This window comes from Zingiber officinale, chromosome 5A, assembly GCF_018446385.1.
Source record: "Zingiber officinale cultivar Zhangliang chromosome 5A, Zo_v1.1, whole genome shotgun sequence".
Taxonomy (NCBI): domain Eukaryota; kingdom Viridiplantae; phylum Streptophyta; class Magnoliopsida; order Zingiberales; family Zingiberaceae; genus Zingiber; species Zingiber officinale.
The window spans coordinates 22,725,451-22,750,354 of record NC_055994.1 but is presented as its reverse complement, the minus strand read 5'-3'; the positions used below and the strand labels follow the sequence as shown (position 1 = coordinate 22,750,354).

At 40.2% G+C, this 24,904-nt stretch overlaps 1 protein-coding gene and 1 long non-coding RNA gene across 2 annotated transcripts; one reads left to right on the top strand and one right to left on the bottom strand.

Moving 5' to 3' along the window:
• Positions 1-4,142: 4,142 nt before the first annotated feature.
• Positions 4,143-5,913, bottom strand: LOC121982695 (protein DETOXIFICATION 52-like). The gene has a single exon (XM_042535805.1). The coding sequence runs from the start codon at positions 5,870-5,872 to the stop codon at positions 4,214-4,216; it is 1,659 nt and encodes a 552-aa protein (XP_042391739.1). The 5' UTR covers positions 5,873-5,913; the 3' UTR covers positions 4,143-4,213.
• Positions 5,914-14,390: 8,477 nt separating this feature from the next.
• On the top strand, positions 14,391-14,854 carry LOC121982694. Its single transcript, XR_006112193.1, has 3 exons — positions 14,391-14,502; positions 14,624-14,699; positions 14,791-14,854. It is a non-coding gene; the product is annotated as an uncharacterized LOC121982694 (long non-coding RNA).
• The last annotated feature ends 10,050 nt before the right edge of the window (positions 14,855-24,904 follow it).

Here is a 24,904-nt window from a genome sequence, read left to right as displayed (position 1 = left end):
AGAGTCAGAGACTCTAGATTGAAATCCTAGTGGTCGTAGACCAGGTGGAAGTTTAGACGGGTCGTGGAGCGGACGTCCAGCATGAAACCAGAAGCATCGGGCACTGAGCAAAAGTCCAGTCAGTCTGTAGGACCAGTCTGGCAATAGATAACTTCTCCTAAGAGGAGTAGGTGAGAGTGTGTTCCCTTGTGAGGGAACAGTAGGCGTCAGTTCGACCTAGAGTTTCCGAAGGAAATACGAAGTCAGAACCGGACAGTTCGAAGGCTGTCAAGTCATTGATTCAATTCATATATTTATCTAAGTCTGTTTTGCAGGAAGACTAATGATTCTACAGGTTGATGTCCGGCCTAGATCGGTCGATCGAACTTGGGGATCGATCGACTGAACCTCCAAGCAAACATAGCAGAGTGTCAGCGAGTGGACCGGGTTCGACTGAGGGATCGGTCGAGCGAACCTCGGGATCGATCGACCGAATCGGGGATAAGCGGTGACATGGCCGAGCCGAGTTGATCGGACCAAATGTGCTAGGGATCGGTCGACCAAACGACGGGATCAGTCGATCGAACGAAGAAAGTATATCAAAGCAGAAGAATCGGAAGGCATACTGCTTCAAGCGGGATCGGTCGACCGATCAGGAGGGTTGGTTGATCGATCAACGATGGGTCAAACCTAATCCTGAGATCAGGGGATCTGGATCAGATCAAGCTAGGCTATAAAAGGAGGGCTCGACCAGGTGCTTTGACAACAATTCTTGAAGAACAACTTGAGCTCTTACGCGCACTCCAAAAATGTCTAAACGCTGCTCTGACGACGATCAAGCTAGAAGTTCTATTCTCTAAGTCATTAGTAACAAGTTTAATTTTGAGCAATACTTGTAAGCTATATATTTGTACTTGTACTCAATTTCTGAATCTATAGTGATTGCCCAATGAAAGCGATCGACGATCGCGGGCCTTGGAGTAGGAGTCGTCACAAACTCTGAACCAAGTAAAAGAAAGTTTGTTAGCGTTGCTTGTCTTTTCATTATTTATTCTGCTGCGTATTTTGTGTTTTTCGAAACGAGTGAAAAAGCAACGCGTGCTCACCCCCCCCCCCCTCCCCCCTCCACTAGCACGTCTATGATCCTACAGGTTACACTTCCTTCAACTAGATTTGAAGGAGAGACTGGTGATATAGGATGTAACGAGGGGACCCAGGAGATGACATGACGATCAAGGTCAACAGGAGGGAGCATCCCCCGACTAGCTTCATCATGCACCCAACACTAGGGCTCTAAGGTCCAGACTAGCTGAGGTACAAGGTGGCCAAGTAACGACCGACCTGCCCTTAATCTGGTCAAATATATAGATCCTGATTTTCTTCCTAAAAGATAACACGTCTGGTCAGTTGGTAGATAATCAGGTTTTAATGCGACCGACCTTTTAGGTCGACCAGGATGTTGAACCCATCTCATAATCGACCAGTCATAGATCAGCCTCCTTGATGTTTGTGAATATCTCTATATCCACTCGGTCGAGTAAGAGGTCATCGGGTCTAAAGCCCTTAACCTCATATTACTACTCAAACAGATTTCCAGCAAAGCACGGTTTATTAGAGGGACTTCCAAGGAACAAAAAGCATCCTATCATTTCTCAAATAGATTTCTAACATGACCAAGACATCATAGTATTATTCTCCAAAGGAATATCTCAATGACGTGTAAAACATAACTGAGTCGGTTAACACCGAGACAAATATAAAGGCAGCCGACCTTATGGGTTGGCCAAGATACATACAATACAATACAAAGCCGACCATACAGAATATAACTAAGCAGTTTAACAGAGATGGCCGGTCTTAAGGACCAACCAAGATATACTTGGCAGACAACATCCTAACAACTTATCAGAAATAACGACTATGTGTCAGAGAATATTCTTTTGGAAGCTTCTTTGAAGATTATCGTGTCTTCCATCCGCATATCAATTATAACAACATATTCCTTCAACAGTCTCAGTAATAACTGAAGCTATAAATGACAAAAGAGGTATACATGTGGGTAAGGGAAAGATTGCTAGCTCGGAGGATTATTGCACGTCACCTGAGTTGTACACTTCCCTTTAACTAACCAACGTTGGCACACATTGCCATTTCATGATTGCGGAGGTTATGTGAGGTGGCATATAAAGGGAGAGTCCTCTCCATGGTGAAGGCACGTTCTCTGACATCTATAGCTCCACTCTTAGGTACACGCTCCTTACTATTCTTCATTAATCCGTCCAAACTGATACTGACTTGAGCGTCGAAGAGCCTTCGTCAAGGACTCTTCCCTGATTTTTGGGCACTAATGTTTTGTCGGCTCGTCTACTTGTGTGTAGAATTGAAGGGAAGCATCTTGGGGAAGAGAAAGGTCTTCTATTGGTCAACCGTCAATCCATCGTACCCAACGCGCCATCTTTACAATTTTCAGACAGGATCATATGTAAATACTAGATTAAATCATTTCGCACAATGCTATTTAATTATAAGCATCGACATTCTCTCTTGCTTTCCATATGCAGGTCCATTGTGCATAGAGTAGTGCCGGATGGAATGAAATGCTATTCGGTAGGGCATTCATTTCCTCGATCGATCTCTATTTACTGATAGTTGATTATAGACATATGGTCCGTCACAGTTTGCCAAAATGTAGAGTTGCAATATCGTCTTCATCTATAAGCTATTGATTGTTTTCGTCTCGTTGATTCCTTTAATTTCCTCTCTAGAGTTTGAGGTAATCAGTTGATTTTAATAAGACTGAAAGGAGGGATTTATTCTAATGTTATGCGAGGAAAAGTAAATATGACTGCTGAAAAATAGCAGGTTCATCGATGGCTATCAGGTGTTGATCCTTACAGCTCTTTTGCCTTAAAGTTTACTTTGATCGTTTGGCTTTAAAACAGAGAAGATAAGCGTGGCCCATTAATAATCCTAACCGAATGGATGCAAAGCTATTGAATTTGGGGGCCATACTGTGTGTTAGCTTGTCACTAAGTTGACAGCTAGTAGCACTGTGTGTTAAATAGACTCACCAGGTGCATTTAAAGATCCACTCAACACGATCGGCACCCAAATCCAAAGTGATTTTTAAAAGTAGTTTGGTAGTTAGCTAAGTCATTGTTAGCCACAATTATCCATGCCATCGCATATTAAATTAAATGAACTCGGTGGTAGTGCTCCTGAACTGGGCACGAGAGTGCTGTGTCTCGGTAAAACTTTAAAATTAAACTGTCCTACAAGTAGCCAACGTGGCGCCAATTCGGCTGACATAAACAAATTGAGAAAGAAATTGAATGTGAGATGAGACGAGAATGAAATCAGACAGTAAGGAGGCTGAAAACAAACCTGAGGTCTACGTCTGACGCGGGTCGTAATTAAAGAGTGAGTGTGTGTTTTCCGTTTTTTGGTCAAAGATCAGGCTGCGAGTCATTTGGGTCTATCCTTCCACGATGCGATCGATCTCATCCATTCGTGCACAACGAACCTCTATGTCATGCTTCTCGTCAACTTGTGACCGTGAAAATGAATATGTAGTGGCCAGCAATCGGTCAAGCAAACTAATGGAGGGGGGTGATGGATATGTCCTAACAGACTCGAGGCGATGAGACATCGACGGCATGCATGGATACAACGAACCATCGATCGATGTAAATATCGTCGACGTAGTTTGCTAATGACTAGCGTCGTGCTGTGTCGCGGCAATTGGGAGAAACATGGTCTAATTTAATTAGTTGGATAGCTCCAAATGACAGGGTCTCTTTCTTGTCTCCCAATCCAGCTGATAATTATAAGCTAAGGGAACATCCATATATATGTATGCATTGTTACTGTTCCAACGCATGCAAAATGTAGTCACTAGGCCAACTTTAAGTAGATGTTTTTTTTTTCTTTTGTTTTTTTGACTGGTCGACTCACATGAATCCTCTGAGATTTATAGTGATGCTGATATCTTCGAAAAGTCCAATATTATTAAATCATCCGACACAAACGGGGACGAAGTTTAACTAATTCACGATGGAGAGAGCAATTGATATCCAAAAACATGATATAGAAATTAGCTGTTCTTGTCTCTTTATGTAAAGTTATAAGACTTTATTAGATGCTTTGACTCCAGCAATTAATTTTTTACTTTTTTTTTTAACAATCGTCGAGCACTGCAATTTTGCAATGAATTAATAGATAGTAGTAACCTTTTCTAGATAGCCGGTTTCATCTTCTCCAACTCATACACCTTGATCGAAAACAGTGGCTCATAATACAATCTGCCCTCCTCCCCCCGGTTCTGCGCCACCTGTTCCTTTACCTTCACTTCCTCCGGCACCGCCGGCTCCGGCGGAGCCGAGACGGCTGCGGTAGCGGTCGCACGCGTCAGCATCTGGGCCCGTTGAGCCTGCGCCTCCCAGTCGGTGGTCCCTACGGCGTGAAGCATGAGGCCGGCGCAGCATACTTGGGCCGCGAGGAGGCCCATCCACAGCCCGACGAAGCCCATTCCAAGCCAGAATCCCAGTCCGACGGCAACCGGCATCCCTACGAGGTAGAAGGCGCTCAGGTTGACGTGCGCAGCGCGCGACGGGCGCGCGCTGCCGCGCAGGACACCGCATCCGACGGTCTGCGGGCAGTTGCCGAGCTCGCATAGCCCCACGATCGGCAGCGCCGCTGCCGTCAGCCGCAGGATGTCAGCGTCGTCAGTGAACATCTGGCCCCATCGCTCCCTGACAGCGGCGGAGAAGCACATCGCGGCGAGGCCCATGGCGGCGGCGAGGAGCACGGAAATGGTCGCAGAGACGCGCGCGCGCGCAGGGCGGTGGGCTCCGAGCTCGTTCCCGACGCGAGCAGAGACGCCGAAGCCGAGGGAGGATGGGAAGACGTAGACGAGGGAGGTGGTCTGGATGAGAACGCCCATGGAGGCGACGGAGGCACGGGGGTCCGGGAGGAGGCCGCAGAGGAGAATCATAAGCTCGTACCACCACCACTCGAGGCACACGGAGGCGCAACTGGGGGCGGCGAGGCGGGCCAGCGGGCCCCATCCCGAGAGGCACTCCGTGGTGGGCCCGAGGGGCACGAGCGGGAGGAGGCAGAGGACAAGCGCGAGGTTAGAGGCAGCGGTGGCCGCGGCCACGCCGGGCGCACCCAGGCCAAGGTGGATCACGAGGAGGAAATTGGCCGGTAGGTGGACGGCGGCGGCGATGGCGGCCGCGGTAGTGAGCGGCCGAGTGACGCCCTGCGACCGTAGGTAGATCCGGAGTGGGTGTATGACGGAGAAGCAGAGGAGGTCCGGGAGCGCGAACAGGAGGTAATCCTGAGCCAGCGCGGTGATCTCCGGGTCCTGCCGGAGGAAGAGCAGGATCCGCGACATGTTGAGCCAGAGCAGCGCGATAGGCAACGAGGAGCAGAGGAGAAAGAGAACGGAACGGTGGAAGGTCAGCCTCATGAGGCGCGGCTGGTTGGCGCCGAACGCCTGCGAGCAGAGCGGTTCCATGCCGAGCGAAAGCCCCGACAGGACGGAGTAGCCGGTGATGTTGGCGAAGGCGATGGCGAGGGAGCCAGCGGCCAGGGGGAGGTCACCCAGCGAGCCCAGGAACAGCATGGACACGACCGAGCGCACGTAGAGCAGCAGCGCCGTAAGCGCAATGGGTAAAGAGAGACGGAAGAGTGAGGCAGCTTCCTTCAGCATCTCCTCCGGCGGCGGAAACGATTTCTCCTCACCGGAAGTTCCCTGCTCTTTAATATCATCGCCAAGCCTCGATTGGCTAGAAAGGCGAGGGACTATAGCGAGGTAGATATGGCCGGGCGAGAGAAGAACATTCTTCTCGTCGGATGGGGCCATTGAGACGGACGGCGTCGTGTTGCGCATCGCGGCGGAAGCTGCTGCCGCTGCTCTGTTTGCGCAATGCTTCCTTCGGTTTCCACTGCCCACTGTGTGAGCCTTAACAAGAGGCTTCCTTAACGAGCGAAGGTCGCTTTAGATTGGTGACCTGTTAATACTTCAATTTCAAAATTAATAAAATCCCAGTGCATAGAATTGAATAGCTTTTAGATTTTTTTTTTATTCCATTTATCAGGTGACCCTTCTGCTACAAATCTAACAATAGTATGTAACAACTTCAGACATGGTGCGATCGATGATCTTTTTGTAACCCGTCCCCTCCTCACCAGGGAGCTCCTCCATTTTGATCATGCATGGCCCAAAATAGACCGACCAACCACTCTCTGCCAAAGCCAATGAAGAGCTGCCTGGGATGCAGGATAATTAACAGATCGAATTTTTATTAATGAACAATTGATCTAAAAATATTGAATTGGTAGATAATTCACTATCAACATTCTATGATTACTGTCACTCATGGATAGCCAAGCAGGGACTCAAATTTAGATGGCCAAAATTAAAAAGACAAGGATGGCACTGTCGCCCTGTTTTGCCCATATAGTTTCGTAACCTGTTTCCATCCATGTAACTGCTCATTCAATCCTGCAAAACTGACGTAATAATTGTAATCTTCAATATTATTGCTTAACATAAGTCACTTATCAGACGTTTGCTTAATTCTATTTTCTATACATTTTCATAGAATTATATTTTGTGCATGTAATTATAAAAAAAAAAAGAAAAACTAGAATGATAATAGGTTGCAATCAAAGAGCTTAACACAACATTATGTTGTGTATTCAATTAAGTTGATTTGAGTGTGTATATATATATGGTGCATAAATTTTACAAGGCTATTTGCTTAAAATTGAGATCAAAGAGCTCATAAAGAATAAATGTTTGTGCTTTTGCATCAAAAAATTAATTATTTGGTTGACCAGATCGAGCAACATAAGATCGATTAATGGATCAACTATAATCATTGACAAAGAAAACTTGTTGGTCAAGCAATATGATCCTGTTCGAGATCGTCAACGGACGCTGGAAAGATAACGTTCACGATGACTGGATGTCGACTGAAGATGACGTGGATCTCCGACAAGCTGAGCCTGCAACCACAAGTCGTTAGTACCGAGCCAGGGAAGAGTTTTCCAGCGATAATCCTCCGACGCTCAAGTCAATCACCGGTGGCAAACAAATGAAGAATGAAGTAGATAGAAAGGAACAACAGCATAACTGTAGTTACAGTAGTAAACATATCAACGTCGAACTCTAGGAGTCCTTATATAGAACTTCCAGGAGGCACACGCACACTTCCCAAGGTGCACATGCTTCTCGAAGCATACCTGGAAAAGACTTATTAGAAAAGCGTATCTAACGTCATACCTTAACAGCCCGAGCATATCCCTGACGTGACAGTGGAAGCTTCCACCATACAATTCTTTGTCTGACAATGCCGCCGACCATGCTACCTGTCGATGATACTGGTCCCTAGGGAGATCTCACCAACTGCTCCTTTTGTCTTTCATTGGGCCGAGTAGGAGAGCCGCTCGAGCGGTCTACTGTCCGGGTGATGCAATGGTCGGGCCGAGCATCCGCTCGACCAATGCTCTACTACCCGGCTCCCCCCATTGAGCGAGGGAGCCCTGTCTGCCGGGTCGAGACTGCATCCACTGTTTAGCCGAGCGAGACGGCCGCGCGACCTTCGTGCCTCCCTGCTTGAGCTTTATGAGCATCGGAAGCCCGGTATCTGACCGAGCTATCAGAGTGTCGGACCGACTACCCTTCATGTTGACCGGGAAGGTAGCTCGCCCGATCGGATGTCTGCCTAGGGTGTTAACCACTTTAACCTCTTATCAGACGGACTCTACCTTACCTCCAGATCACACTAATTCTTAGTCAACAAAATCAAGTTGTTTAATTAACCAACAACAAACAATAATCGTACGTAGAATTATTTTTTTATAGGTTTTATAGGTAACTCAAATTGGTCATTAATATAATAACAATCTACATATTTATACATTACAATTTATCATATCAAACTTATTTTAGACACTCTTCTAAGGTCAAAATGTTTATTTTAGCTTACAATATATGTACATGTGGAGATAGAACAGATAAGCATTAGTTGACTAAAATCTCTAAATTAGAATATCATCCTAATTTGTAGTAAATGGTATCATTGATATTTTATTATCCCTTTCTTTCTCTCTTTATTTCTTCAACCTAAAGTAAGAGGACAAATTGGACTCACAAAAGGGTTAAATATGAAAAAAAAAAAAGAAGAAATAAATTGAATCATTTGTATTTTTCAAACACATAGCATATGATTTCAATAAATTTTTTATTGCTAGTGCAGACAGTTGACAAGTTGACGTATAACATCCCTAGCAAGGGTTAATTCTAAGGAACCGATAACCTAAGATTTGTCTTATTTTTTTATTTTTATAAATTCTTTATGTATGCCAAGGAATAACTTCTGTTGGCCTAGCAAACTTACACTTTGTGGCCAGCTCCACTATGAGAAATCCATCACATATGGTCAAGCTCTAAAGCATAATTGGATATTCCCCGTACACAACCCGCAATCCGCTAATTTGAGATCCAGTGACCCAATATTAATATTTAGACACATATTTATAAATAGCATAGTATGGTGATATGATAATAGCATAAATTAAATGAAACCCTAATCCTAACCTCTTTTTTTCTTCTTCATGCTTCATTATATTATTCCTTCTTAACATCTATGACTTAAGACTTAATTAATATGTTAGTTGGAGTAGGGATGGTATAAGTTTGAAATTGTTTGTTTGCGTGTTAAGGCTGTAACGAACCTTGTTGAAAACTAGAGTTGGTTTTTGAAAATTATAGCTTACTTGGCTTCTTAGAACCACATTCCTTTTGAAAATGCAACTTATTAAAAATAATTTATTGGAAATTAATTAATGTTGACTACTTAAAACTATCAAATTCAAGTTATCTACCTACTTAAAATTATATTAGCGTTAAATAAATTTTAGTCTTTTCATAGTTTATATTTTTAATGATTAACTACTTCATTAAATAGTGAGTCTAGATTATTGTTTGAATTGTACTTAAAGGGATGAACTCTACGCATTTGTATTTCATGTTTGAAGTAGAATCAAAGTCACATGTTTAAAATATATAGAAAAAATTATGAGTTTAAAAGATAGAAGATATATATTTTTATTGGTATGAGATCTTTTGGATAGAGTTCAAAAATAAATCTATGAGGGTTTAGATTTAAAGTGGACAATATCATACCATTATAGACATATGTGAATTCTTTTGATCTCAACAAGTGGTATCAGAGTGAGAAAGAAGTGTCTAGATCGGATGCCATGTGAGATGACAGTGAATGACGTTGAGAGGGAGGCCCGAAGCAGATTAAAAATGATCAGATATTTGAGAGATGATCCGGACCATGAAAATAATAGTGATACTTTGTTTGAGTAGAGGATTAATGAGAATACAATTTAAGTCTCACATTAAAAATATATACAAATTATAAATTTAAAAGATGAAAGATATCTATATTGATATGAGGTTTAAAAAATAAATCTAAATTCTTTTAATCCCAACATTTAAACATTAAATCATCAAATATTTTTCTTAGCAAAGTTTATCCTTTTATTTTTATTTTAGAAGCAATATTTATTTGGGTGTCTTCCTTGAAATTCTCATCCAAATATTCTATATATTTTGAAGAAGATATTCTTTAGAAATAGATGTTTATAAATAAACTTAGTATTTAGTTTAATAAAGTTAATTTATAGTTATTTGATGTACAAGAATATATAAAATACTTATATAACGACAAAACGGTCTTAGTTAGTTCCATAAAAAATAGATTTGACTAAGCTTAATAAAAATTCTAATAAATAAGTTTTAACAAAAATCAACTCCTTAGTTACACCACTATGCATGTGCTATTAAATAAAATAACAATCAATTTTAATATATTTTAATTTTACATACAAAATATTATAATATGGTAGTTGCATGACTCCAACCATCACAATAAAGAGTCGGTTATCAGATGTCACTGGGACGGTAAACGAACTCAGCCAAGCTCAAGTCAATCTAAATCTCGAGCTCAGCTTGATTCAATTTATACTAGTTTAACTCAAGCTTAATCTTGTTCGAGCATATGGAGTTGAATTTGAGCTCAAGCTAAATATTTAATTATTGACTAAACTCGAACTCACATTTTTTTATTTTTTTTATTTTTAATAAAAAAATTAATATATCATATATTATAAAAATAAATATTATTACTGATTCATTTGGCTCGACGAACCATCGAACTGGTAATAATTATATTAGGTTCGAGTTCGACTTGATTTCTAATTAATCTAAGTCAGCTTGAGCTCGGTTAACTTCTAGCTCAAATTGAATTTTGACTAAGCCGTTCACGAGTGGCTACCTTGTGGTTTGACATATTTGCACCCCTAATTATCACATCGATCATTAAGTTTTTTTAATGGGCACTAGGAATCTAAGTTATTGAATCGATTAATTTGGAAGGAAGCAATAAAAAAAATCCTTTATTTCTAACAAAAATTTCTGTCGCTATATTGGTTTAACGATAAAATCATGATGGAAATACAATAGTTGGAAGATATTATCAGAGACGGTTTTTGTGACGGAATTCGTATTTCATTGATAATTATACTTAGGAATACAAATTTCGTTGGTGTTCACTGACAAAATGTATAATTTGTTTGTATTTATAGAATGGAAATATGTCCCATAACATTACTTATCAATGGAATATTATTTTCTATCGATAATCATCAATGAAATTTGTATTTGTCGATAAATACTGATGGGATCTAAGATTCTGTTGGTGTTTACCGACGAAATATTATTTTTCATTGGTAAACATCAACGGAATCTAGGATCCCATCGGTGTTTACCAACGGAAAATAATATTCCATCAGTAAACACCGACTGTGTATCATAAACTAATTTCGATATTTACTGATGGAATACAAATTCTGTCGGTATTCCGTCGATAAATTTCAAAAAAATGACCAAGAAACTTGTATATTCAGAATATACTCAGTTTACAATTTCCATATCTATAAACCATCACATATGATGGCAAAACAAATATAATTCATACATACAATCACAATCATACAAACAATCACAATCCATACAATCACAATAATACAAACAAAAACAATTCATATAAACTAATCTTAATGGATGTAACTCCAACTTTCTCTCTAGTGCTCTCATTTTTATTTTAGCCATTCTCGTATGTCTACACATCTATTTTAACATCCTCATCTCTGTAACTCTAATCTTCTGCTCATGTGCTCGAGTCATATTTCAACATTCAACTCCATATTATATAGCAGGTTTAACTTCAGTTTTGTAGAATTTTACTTTAAGTTTTAGAGGTACTTTACAGTTACATAAAGCATTCGATGCTCTCCTCCATTTCAACCACCTGCTTGTATTATATTCTATGTAAAACATCTCTCTCAATCCCTTCATCATTTTACAAAAATAATCCTAAATATTTAAAAATCTCGGTTTATGGCAACTCATTATCTCTTATCTTAATAATTGTCTTATTACATCTAATATTGCTAAACTTAAATTTTATATATTCTATCTTTATTCTACTAAGCTTAAAACCCTTCCCTTCTAGTGTTTTCCGCCAAGATTCTAGTTTAACATTTACTCCTTCACGTGTCTCATCTACCAAAGTAATATCATCTACAAATAACATACACCATGATATTGTGTTTTGAATGTGTGCAGTGAATTCGTCTATAATTAGTGTAAACAATATGTACCATGATATTGTGTCTTGAATGTGTGCAGTGAGTTCATCTATAATTAGTGTAAAAAGATAGGGACTTAGAGTTGATCGTTAATGTAACCTTATATTTATTGGAAATGCTTCAGTTACTTCGCCTGAAGTCTTTACTCTTGTCATTACATCTTCGTACTTATCCTTAATTAGTTAAATTATGTTACGCTAACACATATCTTTTCTAGAATTCTCAATATAATTTCTCTTGGAACTCTATCATAAGCATTTTCTAAGCCAATGAATACCATGTGTAGATCTCATTTTTGCTCTTGATACTTTTCAATTAATTGTCTAAGAAGATATATAACTTCTATTATTGATCTTCTAGTCATAAATCCAAATTGATTTTTGATCACTGAGGTCTCCTTCCTTAATGTATTTTGTATTACTTTTTTTTTTCAAAGTTTCATGATATGACTCATTAGTTTAATACCCCTATAATTTGCATAATTTTGTGTATCTCTCTTGTTCTTATATAAGGGAACTAGAGTACTTATCCTCCATTGATTAGATATTTTTTTATTTTTAATATCATATTAAATAATTTTATAAGTCATTCAATACCTTGTTTCCCTAGGCACTTGCATACCTCTATTGGAGTATTATCTCATCTAACAGTTTTTCCATTGTATATCTCATTTAAACCTTGTTCTACTTCTGAAGTATGAATTCTGAAATAAAAATTTAAATTTCTATGCTCATTTGACCTATTTAAATTACCTAAGTTAAGTTGGTCACCTAAACCTTTATTAAAAAGTTGTTGAAAATACCTCTTCCACTATCATTTTATTTCTTTATTGTTTAATAGTATCATATTATATTCATCTTTAATACATTTTATTTAGATAAGATCTCTTGTCTTCCTTTCTTTCACTTTAGCTATTCTATAAATGTCTCTTTCCCCTTATTTTTTATCTAATTTTTTATATAATCATTCAAAAATTTCATTTTTTTGTTTCATTCACTACTTTCTTACTTTTTTTCACTACAAGAAATTTTGGATTTAACCACACCTAATAGACAACAGTTTTTCAAGAAATTGTTGTCTTTTTTCCATGTAACAACAATTTTATTGAAAGCTGTTGTTGTTCACCATAATGTTTTTTAAATAACAACAGTTTTTCAAAAAACTGTTGTCTAATGTGTGTCAAAGACAACAGTTTTAAAAAACTATTGTCTGTTATTGTTGCTTATGTGATAATATACAATAGTTTTATTAAACTGTTGTCTATTGAATGTTGTTGAATCCTAAAAACACAACAATTTTTTTAACTTCATGAAAAAAAACCTAAAACCCACTTCTCTGTGACCCTTCAACGAACAAAAATCTATCTCCGACTCCTCCACAAAAGACGCTCCTCGTCGCTCTCGCTGCTTTGCCTTTAAAGTGTTAGCGCATCGACTTTTCGGCGCTTCCTTGGGAGGTAGAATTTTTTAAAAATTTTTAGAAATTTTTTAGAATATAAACGGAGTCGGTATGACACATTTAATAGGGTAAATCGATTAAACTTAGAGAAAGCCTATTTTGAGTACCAATAAAGTGGGAGTTTATTTATTTAATAACCTACATATATAAATCTAAACAATCTCATTTTTTTTCCCATTCCTCCTCTTCTCCTGCCGATCTCACCGTCACCACGATCTCCTCTTCATTGTTGACCTCCGACGCAGCCGGCGCTGCCCTCACATTCCCGAAGACACAGCCATCGTCAGTCGTTGAGGGTGCTGCCGGTTACTCCCAATCACCGCTGCCCTTTCCCCTCTCCCGTGCCCTAGTTTCCCCTCTCCTGATCTTGCCGACGTCGAGCTCCTTTGTGAGATATCGGAAAATTAATTAAATAGGGTTATTTAATTAATAGCCTTATAGAATTTTTTCAGAATTTTTAGAAATTTTCTAGAAATTTTTCGGAGCTCATGCGACGTGTTTTGAGGGGACGAAATTACGGGTACATATAAGGCCTGTTTGGGATACCCGTTTAAATGAGGAAATGTTTAATTATTTATATTCCTTTTCTTATTATTTCTCCCTAAGCCGATCCCGATCCCGATCCGAGTTCCTCACCTCTCCCGAACCTTTTCCTTTCTTCCCTTCTTCCTCTGTTCTTTCTCGCGGACAACACTAAGGCGACGGGCAACAGAGTTCTACCTCCGATAATCGTCAACGTCGACTGGTAGCATGTCGCCGGAGCTTGCTAGAGATCGAAGCGCGGATCATCCTGATCTCTTCTTCTTCTCAACTCTTTCCACCCGAGCCCTAGGTTTTTCCATCGCCGAGTCCTCCCTCTCCTCTCTCACGCGACGCCGACACTGCCGAGCTCTCCCTTCCTTCGCAAAGCCATCATCGCCTTGGCTTGAGGACATATCGACAATGTCGTTGATCGAGGGAGTGCGTAGGTTCCCTGTGCTCCGATTTCCCCTGGATCGTCGCCGGCGTCTGAGGTATAGCCATGCCCTAATTTTTGTTCTGGTGCCGTGGGATCAAGCTAGAGCCATCCGATCACCGGTGTGAGGTTGCCTTAGGGCTTCGAAGGTAAGCAACCAGCCCTAATATCTAAAGAGAATCACCATTGAATTTCGTTTTAATACTCTTTTTATATTTTGGATGATAATTTGCTTCATTTTGATTCAGATTCTGTGATTTTGCATAGGACAAAAAGTCATTGCAGTTAGGGCCTGAGGACAACCTTTATGTGGAGGGTTTTGCATCAAATCTTTTTGCAAAGGCAGATAAGCAAGATCGTGCTGGTCGTGCAGATCTGTATGTGAAGGAACATGTTTCTTTATCATTTTCTTATCTATCTAGGCATATCTATTAAGACATTTCACTGGCTTTTTTAGTCTCACAATGGTTGGAAAATTAAGTACTAGTAATATTACAGGAATACTGTAAAAACTTTTTATGCTGCAAGTATCTTTTTTGAGATACTATATCAATTTGGTGAACTTCAGCCTGAAGTAAGTTTTGCACTTTGCCATTTTATAAAGAACTATTTTTTTGGTTCAATATGAGCAAGCAAACTAATTCTGATCATACTCTACTTTCCAGATTGAGCAAAAACAGAAGTATGCAGTTTGGAAAGCTGCAGATATAAGGAAAGCTCTTAAAGAAGTCCGAAAACCTGAACCTGGTCCTCCAGGTGGTGATCCTGATCAATCAATTTCCTCAGGCCTCTCGAGCTACACTTATGTATGCTCTATCACCTGTATTTCATAGCCAAATAAAAAAAAATACAGAATGTTTCCTTTTTATGAACCATAACATAATGTTGTGGAGAGGCTTTTCTTTTGCTTGGTTGGCCTAATAATGTCATGCTTTTTTTTATCTTTTGTTAGGGCACACAACCAAGCAATGGATTTCCATCTAGTCAGCAATTTGACAATGCATCGCCTCAATATATACACAAGGTCAATTTGAATGTGTAATTTGTGCATCGCTTGCTACATATTTCTTGCCACAGAATTGTTGAATCTTGTCTATTTTTTTTTCTTTTTCCTTTCCTGTACAGAATTTAGAAGGAAGTGAGCATTTTGTGGATAATTATAGAAATGCTGATTTACTCCCTAAAAATGCTGGTGAGCCACAGGGTTTTAGTCAGGCACCACAGGATTTAAATCTAGAATTAAATCGTAAGTTAGATTAAATTACAGTTACTTTATCATTTCTTAGTTTTTTTTCTAACTTACATTTGCAATATTTGCATCTCGATTCATTCGATTATGTTCACTTTGTATTCAACATGAAGCTAAAAGGTGTTTTGTACATATTAAAGACTCTTTGGTGATTTTTTTAGTTTCAATCTACTGTTCTTTTTAGCATCTTTATCCTGCTATAATGCTATTCTTTAAGATTATGTTGCATTGATTTCTAAAAGTTGCATGACATCTCTCTACTCTGCCTACAAAACTAACGATTTATGTTGTTTCAGGTAATTACTGCAGCCATTCTTACTATTGTTTCAAGAGGTTACCATTTATGTTACATAGATAACGCTTTTTGCACTTCTGTTAGATGACTATATCAAATGATTTTTATGGTTATGTAACATTTATGCAGTGCAATTAGAATCACACATACAGTTTAGTTTCTAATTTGTAATATATATCTTTATTCGAATAGGTGTCCTCAAGAGTATTGGGAAGAATGCTGACAAGCAAAAAAAATAGAGAGACTTTAACAAATTAAGGAGCACTAGGAGCTGCAATCCCTCCTCTTCACCGACATCTAAGTAGAAAATCTCATGTTATATTGTTCTACCTTTGTTTTAATAGTGTTATCATTTTGTTGGTTGCTTATAAAATTTTGTTGGTTGCTTATGAAATTTCTTCAGAATGTTATAGATATTATTTTGAATGTTAAAAAATTGTATATTAAATTTTATTTTGAAATTTAGTATTTTGAATGATTTATAATATTAGAAAATTGTGTATTAATTTTTTTTGTTTTTTATCTAAAAAAGACAACAGTTTTTCACCGTTGTCGTAGATAGTTTAAAACTGTTGTTGAAGACCCTGTTATTAAAGGTAGACACTCAAAGACAACGGTGAAAAACTGTTGTCTCTGTAGGAAAAGACTGTTAGGATCGATGATCGCGGCTAGAGAGGGGGGGTGTGAATAGCCGACCCCAAATCTTCGCGTTTCTTCCTACGATTAGGGTTAGCGCAGCGGAAATAACTAAATAGAAACGCAAAAAGGAGAAGCAAACCTCAACACGAAGATGTAACGAGGTTCGGAGATGATACTCCTACTCCTCGGCGTGTCCGTAAGGTGGACGAAGCCTATCAATCCGTCGGTGGATGAGTCCCCGGAAAACCGGCTAATATAAACTCCTTATGGGTGGAGAAACCTCGCCACAAAAGCTTATAACAGCAAGAAGGAGTACAGATACAGCAAGAAGCAAAATACAATACAACTGTAAAACCTTCGCTTACTTGCCTTCTCATCGACTGGATGAAGCAGCAGCTTCAAGAGACGCCTACAACAGCAGGAACCCAGCCGAGTGGAAGCTCACAAAAAGCTTCAGGAACGAAGAGCTCAGCAAAGCTCGCAGAAGAACTTGCAGCAGCAAGAAGAAACAGAGAGGAAGAAGAATAGTAAGAGAGAGTCGCCCTCGATCTCCTTTTATACCTGCATCCACCTGCGAAGAAGAAGCCAGAAGACAGAAGACCGTTGCGAGCCAACGGATAGTTCTGGACCGATCGGTCCTGGGGACCGATCAGGCCCCAGTCTGATCGGTCCCCGGACCGATCCCACCTCTCTGCAAGAGAGGTGGCTGCGTCTCTGATCGATCGTGGAGACCGATCAGACTCCCTTCTGATCGGTCCCCAGACCGATCAGTTCACTCATAGAAAGTTGGCTTCAACTCCTCTGATCGGTCTCCAGACCGATCATATGACTTACAGAACCCTTCTGTTTGTTATCTGATCGGTCACCAGACCGATCAGATACTCAGGCGTATCGCTGGATCGGTCACCAGACCGATTCAGGTTTAGAGCTCCAGCCCTAAACCCTAAATGGTCCTGAGAACGAGCTACCGAGCCCTCTCTTGACCTAGTCCGGAGAACGAGCTACCGAGCCCTCTCCGACTTCGTCCGGTTCAGAGAACGAGCTACCGAGCCCTCTCTGTCCACAGTCCGGAGAGCAAGCTACCGAGCCCTCTCTGACTTTCCGTGCCAAGTCTCCAACTTGGTCTTCTCCGTGCCAAGTCTCCATACTTGGACTTTTCCCGTGTCAAGCTCCCTGCTTGGACTTTTCACCAGATGTCTGGTCAACCTTGACCCATCTGGATTTCCCTTGCCTGGCTTCACTCACCAGGACTTCCAAACTGCCTAGCTTCACTCACCAGGTCTTTCCCCTGCCTGGCTTCACTCACCAGGTCTTCCCAAATGCCTAGCTTCACTCACCAGGACTTTCTCCAACTGTCTGGCTTCACTCACCAGGACTTTCACTTTCACCTAGCTTCACTCACTAGGATTTTCACCTGGCTTCACTCACCAGGAACTTTCACTTTCACCTAGCTTCACTCACTAGGATTTTCACCTGGCTTCACTCACCAGATGCCTGGCTTCACTCACCGGACTTTCCGAATGCCTGGCTTCACTCACCAGGACTTGCCTAACATCCCAGTTAGGACTTCCCAGTCAAGTATCCGGTCAACCTTGACCTACTTGATTCTTCTTCATCCAACCTGATCAGACCCTGATCAGTATCTCTCCGCATGGACAGCTGCACCTGCATTGTCCATGTCTATATGTCTTTCTGTATTGTCAAACATCGAAACCATGACCAAGGTTTACGCTTGGTCAACTAGGTCAACCTTGACCTACTGAAAATTGCACCAACAATCTCCCCCTTTTTGATGTTTGACAATACCTTTAAGTTAGGCTAATCCAATAGCCTCAACTTTCTTCATGCCACTAGGTAATGAAACATAAGTTACAACCTTACATTCTCCTTCTAAGAAGGCAACCTCCTTCTTAGATAATGAAGGCCTAACTTAAACCCTTCATTCTCCCCCTATTGGCACACATCAACAAACTCTCCCCCTGAAGAGTAAGTTATCGTTATTCACAACTTCACTCGTTGTGATCAACAAACTCTCCCACTAACTCCAATGTTCTTCCTTGAACATTCTCTAGACATTCTCCATTCTCCCCCTTTTTGACACACATCAAAAAGAGTGAATCAAGGTCAAGAGTTTCTTCCTAATGAAAGTCTCATACCTTTCATTGAAACCCTTAATATCCCCCTTGATACTAATGTTCAACAATTTAACTTAGTGATAATCCCATATCACTCAAGTCTTTAGGAGTAAAAACTCCCCCTAAAAGTCAACTCCCCTTGACTAATAGGTAAAATTCCCCCTAAAGGTCAACTCCCCCTTGACCATTGCACCAACAATGTCTTGGAGAGTTTCAAACCTTCAAAATACCAACTCCCGAGCTAAAATTTCAGACAACCAGTCGAATTTCAGCAACTTGGCACGCCCTGATCGGTCACCAGACCGATCAGGCTCCCTCTGGATCGGTCCAGTGACCGATCCACACAGACCTGGACCGATCAGGGAACTTCCTGATCGGTCCACGACCTCTGATTTCTGATTTCTGAATTTTTCTTCTCCCGAAATTCAGAAACCTCTAGAAAATCACAGAAAATTTCAAAAATTGTAAAATTTTGAGGATATATTCCTCATAACATATACTATCATGGAAAAATAGTTTTCTATGAAAATAACTTCCATTTTCAAATCTTGATACAAAGTTCAAAAGTCTTTGAAATAGCTCAAAGTTAATCACTCTTTGTATCACTTTGCTCAATGATGAATGCTATCACTAGAAAAGCTTCATCAAGGTTTTTCAAATCAATTTTAAAATGATTTTAAACCCTTTAATTTAGGATCACAATCTTAGGGCTAAATGTACATGACTTATACACAAGCTTTCCCTATGATCCTCAATTTCGAATTAGGCTCATCTAGATACAAGAACTATGCACCTTGATCCTAACTCATAATCCTAATATCTCACACACATCTAAGGTATATCAAACACATCCAAGTCAATTTTGATGTGAGATATGAGTTTAGGTCATCTTAAGCTAAGTTCTCATGCATTTTCTAAACAACAATTTGATTTCCGTATCAAATTATGTTTTTGTCCTTAAATCAAATTAATTGATTATTAATGCACAAGATGATGACATGGCATATAATTGTATCATAAATGGAAACATGTGCCAATGTCATGATGTCATGGCATAAAGTATGAAACTTAAATAAAGCATGACATTTAACTAACCTAAGCATTATCATGACATTTTAAATGATCATAAAATAAATATGATGTCATGACATGGCATATGGCAAACAATATATGGCAAATAACACATAAAGATATAGAAAATACCTAATTCTAGCCTTAGTTGCCATTTTTGATAATTTTGATCATTTTACCATAGGTTCTATATTCCTAAGTGTAATAGACCTAGCATCTTATACCAAAGATTTTTAGATCACTATGTGCTAATTAAATTGACTCTAGAAAACTCCTCAAATTTGATTGGCACATTCTAATCACCTTAGGAATAATTCTTAATTTCATTTTCAAGGCTTGATTATACCTTGAAAAATCCTAAAGTGACACCTTTTGCCATGATTAGGTTAACTACCTATTCAAGTAAGGTTGGCACACCCTAACTCATCTAGCGTGATGAAATCACGCTCCTAGGAACCCAATACCTATTGGAGCTCATTGGGTTCACTAAATATTCACTAGGGATGACTTCCCTAGCAACCCTTCTAATGACCCTCCTAGACTTTGAAGCCTTGGTCATTTGGGACTCATCAAGATCAACTCTAGAGGTGACTCCCCTTGTGACCTTGGTGATGGTCTTCCTAGTCCTAGGTTTTGTTCCATAATCGAATGGAACATCATGGTAAGTGGGCTTGACCACTTGGGAATTAGGTTTGTGACCCAAACCTTTCTTGTCCTTGGGCTTTGGTTTTTGCCCCTTAGACCCTATATTTGACTTTTCTAAATTTTTAAGGGTCTTTTCTAACATGTTAAGTCTTGACCTCAAGACTTGATTTTCCTTCTTTAATACCTCAAGACTTGATTTGTCATTTTTCTTTGAGGCATTCCTAGGCATGTGTCTAGTTGATTTGGGATTCCTACCTAGGTTTTCCTTAGCCTTAGATGGGTTAATTCTAGGGTTGGCTTTCCTAGTGTTATCCTTATCTAGGCTCACATGTTTGGCACCTAAGCATGTGTATCGATTTCTAATGTTATCATGCTTACCATTATTAACAATAGCAATAAGGCTACTAGCATGTGTCTTATTATTATTTCAATAATGTGCCTTAGAGATTACCTTAGGGTTTGCCTTAGCTCCCCCTATCGATGTGCTCGTCTTCTTATCCTTGTGAGGTTGCCTCCCCCTCGGACATTGGCTCCGATAATGTCCCCTTCGCTTGCATTGGAAGCACACCACGTGCTCCTTGCTCTTGCGTATCGGGACTCCGGCTTCCTTGATCTTTGGTGCCGGTGGAGTCTTTCTAACCCTCTTTGGACATTTACTCTTGTAATGTCCAAATTCCCTACACTCAAAGCACATTATGTGTAATTTGCTAGAAACTAAATGGCTTGAGTTACCTAGAGTTGAGGATGGATGAACGCTCTCTCCTTCATCCCTTCCGGAGGTAGAAGCTTCTTCCTCTTGCTCCATTCTTGAAGAAGAACTCTCCTCCTCTTCTTCCTTAGATGTTGAGTAGCCCTCAACTTCTAATTCCTCTCCTCCATGATGTGAGCTACTTGGCTCACTTGACTCCTCTTCATGACTTGAAATGGAGCTTCCCTCATGGAGCTTGGCCAAGTTGTTCCACAACTCCTTGGCATCGTTATATCCACCTATCCTACACAAAACATCATTAGGTAAAGAAAATTCAATGATTTTCGTTACCTCATCATTGATGGTTGATTGGTGGATTTGCTCCTTCGTCCACTTCTTCTTCTCCAAAAGTTCTCCTTCTTTATCCAATGGAGGAGTAAAACCTAATTGCACACACCTCTAATTTTCTAGGTTAGTCATAAGAAAGTACTTCATTCTTACCTTCCAAAACGCGAAGTCGTCGCGATCGTAGAAAGGTGGAATTGTGACGTCTTCTCCAAATAACTCCATTCTCTAGCTCGTGCTCCCCCGGGTGTTGATCCAATGAAGAGCGACCTCGCTCTGATACCACTTGTTAGGATCGATGATCGCGGCTAGAGAGGGGGGGTGTGAATAGCCGACCCCAAATCTTCGCATTTCTTCCTACGATTAGGGTTAGCGCAGCGGAAATAACTAAATAGAAACGCAAAAAGGAGAAGCAAACCTCAACACGAAGATGTAACGAGGTTCGGAGATGATACTCCTACTCCTCGGCGTGTCCGTAAGGTGGACGAAGCCTATCAATCCGTCGGTGGATGAGTCCCCGGAAAACCGGCTAATATAAACTCCTTATGGGTGGAGAAACCTCGCCACAAAAGCTTATAACAGCAAGAAGGAGTACAGATACAGCAAGAAGCAAAATACAATACAACTGTAAAACCTTCGCTTACTTGCCTTCTCATCGACTGGATGAAGCAGCAGCTTCAAGAGACGCCTACAACAGCAGGAACCCAGCCGAGTGGAAGCTCACAAAAAGCTTCAGGAACGAAGAGCTCAGCAAAGCTCGCAGAAGAACTTGCAGCAGCAAGAAGAAACAGAGAGGAAGCAGGAGAGTAAGAGAGAGTCGTCCTCGATCTCCTTTTATACCTGCATCCACCTGCGAAGAAGAAGCCAAAAGACAGAAGAAGATAGAAGACCGTTGCGAGCCAACGGATAGTTCTGGACCGATCAGGCTAAAGCCTGATCGGTCCAGGCCACCTCTGTCCGTCCTGGGGACCGATCAGGCCCCAGTCTGATCGGTCCCCGGACCGATCCCACCTCTCTGCAAGAGAGGTGGCTGCGTCTCTGATCGATCGTGGAGACCGATCAGACTCCCTTCTGATCGGTCTCCAGACCGATCAGTTCACTCACAGAAAGTTGGCTTCAACTCCTCTGATCGGTCTCCAGACCAATCATATGACTTACAGAACCCTTCTGTTTGTTATCTGATCGGTCACCAGACCGATCCAGGTTTAGAGCTCCAACCCTAAACCCTAAATGGTCCTGAGAACGAGCTACCGAGCCCTCTCTTGATCTAGTCCGGAGAACGAGCTACCGAGCCCTCTCCGACTTCGTCCGGTTCAGAGAACGAGCTACCGAGCCCTCTCTGACCACAGTCCAGAGAGCAAGCTACCGAGCCCTCTCCGACTTTCCGTGCCAAGTCTCCAACTTGGTCTTCTCCGTGCCAAGTCTCCATACTTGGACTTTTCCCGTGCCAAGCTCCCTGCTTGGACTTTTCACCAGATGTCTGGTCAACCTTGACCCATCTGGATTTCCCTTGCCTGGCTTCACTCACCAGGACTTCCAAACTGCCTAGCTTCACTCACCAGGTCTTTGCCCTGCCTGGCTTCACTCACCAGGTCTTCCCAAACGCCTAGCTTCACTCACCAGGACTTTCTCCAACTGCCTGGCTTCACTCACCAGGACTTTCACTTTCGCCTAGCTTCACTCACTAGGATTTTCACCTGGCTTCACTCACCAGGAACTTTCACTTTCACCTAGCTTCACTCACTAGGATTTTCACCTGGATTCACTCACCAGGATTTCCAAACTGCCTGGCTTCACTCACCAGGACTTTCCGAACTGCCTGGCTTCACTCACCAGGACTTTACGAACTGCCTAACATCCCAGTTAGGACTTCCGAGTCAAGTATCTGGTCAACCTTGACCTACTTGATTCTTCTTCATCCAACCCGATCAGACCCTGATCAATATCTCTCCGCATGGACAGCTGCACCTGCATTGTCCATGTCTACATGTCTTTCTGTATTGTCAAACATCAAAACCATGACCAAGGTTTACGCTTGGTCAACTAGGTCAACCTTGACCTACTGGAAATTGCACCAACAAAGACAACAGTTTTTCACCATTGTAAAAATGTTGTCTTTGCCTTTAAAGACAACGATTAAAAACTGTTATCTTTGGGCACCCCTTTTAACAACACGGCATTTAACAACAGCTCTAAAGGGGCTACGACAACGGTGAAAAACCGTTGTTGTTAGGCTTTTTTCTTGTAGTGTTCTTAGCTATTGTATATTTTATTAAGTTTTTCTCGTTCTTACAAATATATAATTCCTTATAAGCTATTCATTTTTCCTTTATTTTCTCTTGTACTTTCTCATTGTACCACCAAGATTCCTTACTTAGTGGTACATGTCCCTTTGACTCACTGAGTACACTCTTAGCTACTATTTTTAATTTTGATATCATCTTATTTTATGTCTATTAGAGTCACTATATATTTCACATAATGCTTGTACTCTTACCTTCTCCGTAAATATATTTTTTTTCTCATCTTTTAACTTTCACCACTTAATTTTAGGAGTTGTATATATTTTTTTTATTAATACTATGTTTAAGGTGTATATCCAATATTACTAACCTATGTTGAGTAGTTAGGCTTTCTCCATGGATGACCTCGTAATCTTTATACATCTTTCTATCCTTCTTCCTAATCATAAAAAAATCAATTTGCGATTTATTATTCCCACTTTTGAAGATAACCAAGTGTTTTGCTCTTTTCTTAAAAAATATATTAACTAATATAAGGTCATATATTATCGCAAAATCTAATATAGTTTTCCCTTTCTTATTTCGCATTCCAAAAACATAACCTCCATGTAATCTCTCATATTCTTTATTTTTCACTCTGATAGGCTCATTTAGATTACCTCCTATTAAAATCATTTCATTTGATGGGCTGTGTTGTAATATTCATCTAAGTCATCCCAAAACCTTGATTTGGTAGTTTCATTTAATCCTACTTGCGATGCATATGCACTATATAATTATGTTCATAGTTTCTTTCGCTACTATTATTTTAAGGGCTACAATTCTATCCTATTTTTTAACTACTCCTATAACTTTATCCACTAACGAACTATCTACAACAATATGTACTCCATTTCTTGCTTTACTCTTTCTTGTGTACCATAACTTAAAATCTCAATTCTCTATCATCTTTACCTTCTCGCCTACTCATTTTGTCTCTTGTACACACAAAATACTAATTCTTCTCCTAATCTCATATCTACTACTTTCATTGATTTACTAATGAGGGTTCCTATGTTTGATGTTTCAAATATTAAATTATTAGTTTTCTTATCAGATTTATTATTATCCAACTTATAGTGTAAGAACTCTTATATATTTAACACTATACCCAAGTTCTCCTAGAGATGTAGTGATCCTTGTCGATATATTACAATCGGACTATACAACGTGAACTCTAATATATCTAGCATTACACTAAGTTCTAGAGATGTAGCGGTCATTGCCGAGACGTTACAGTCAAACTCTACAATACGTTCATTCCGAGGAACAACCTAGGATTAGCACAATAATTTAATGGATCTATTCATTAAATATTTCTCATAGTTTTAATGTTGGTTGATAACCTAACGCAACCCTTCTCTTTTATCCGAGCTCGGGACCGGCCATGACTGATTCGTCATGGGCAGAGTTAAAAATTGAAACATATA

Excerpts from the sequence above, each read along its gene's own strand:
- LOC121982695 (XM_042535805.1), bottom strand. The coding sequence starts at position 5,872 with ATGCGCAACACGACGCCGTCCGTCTCAATGGCCCCATCCGACGAGAAG.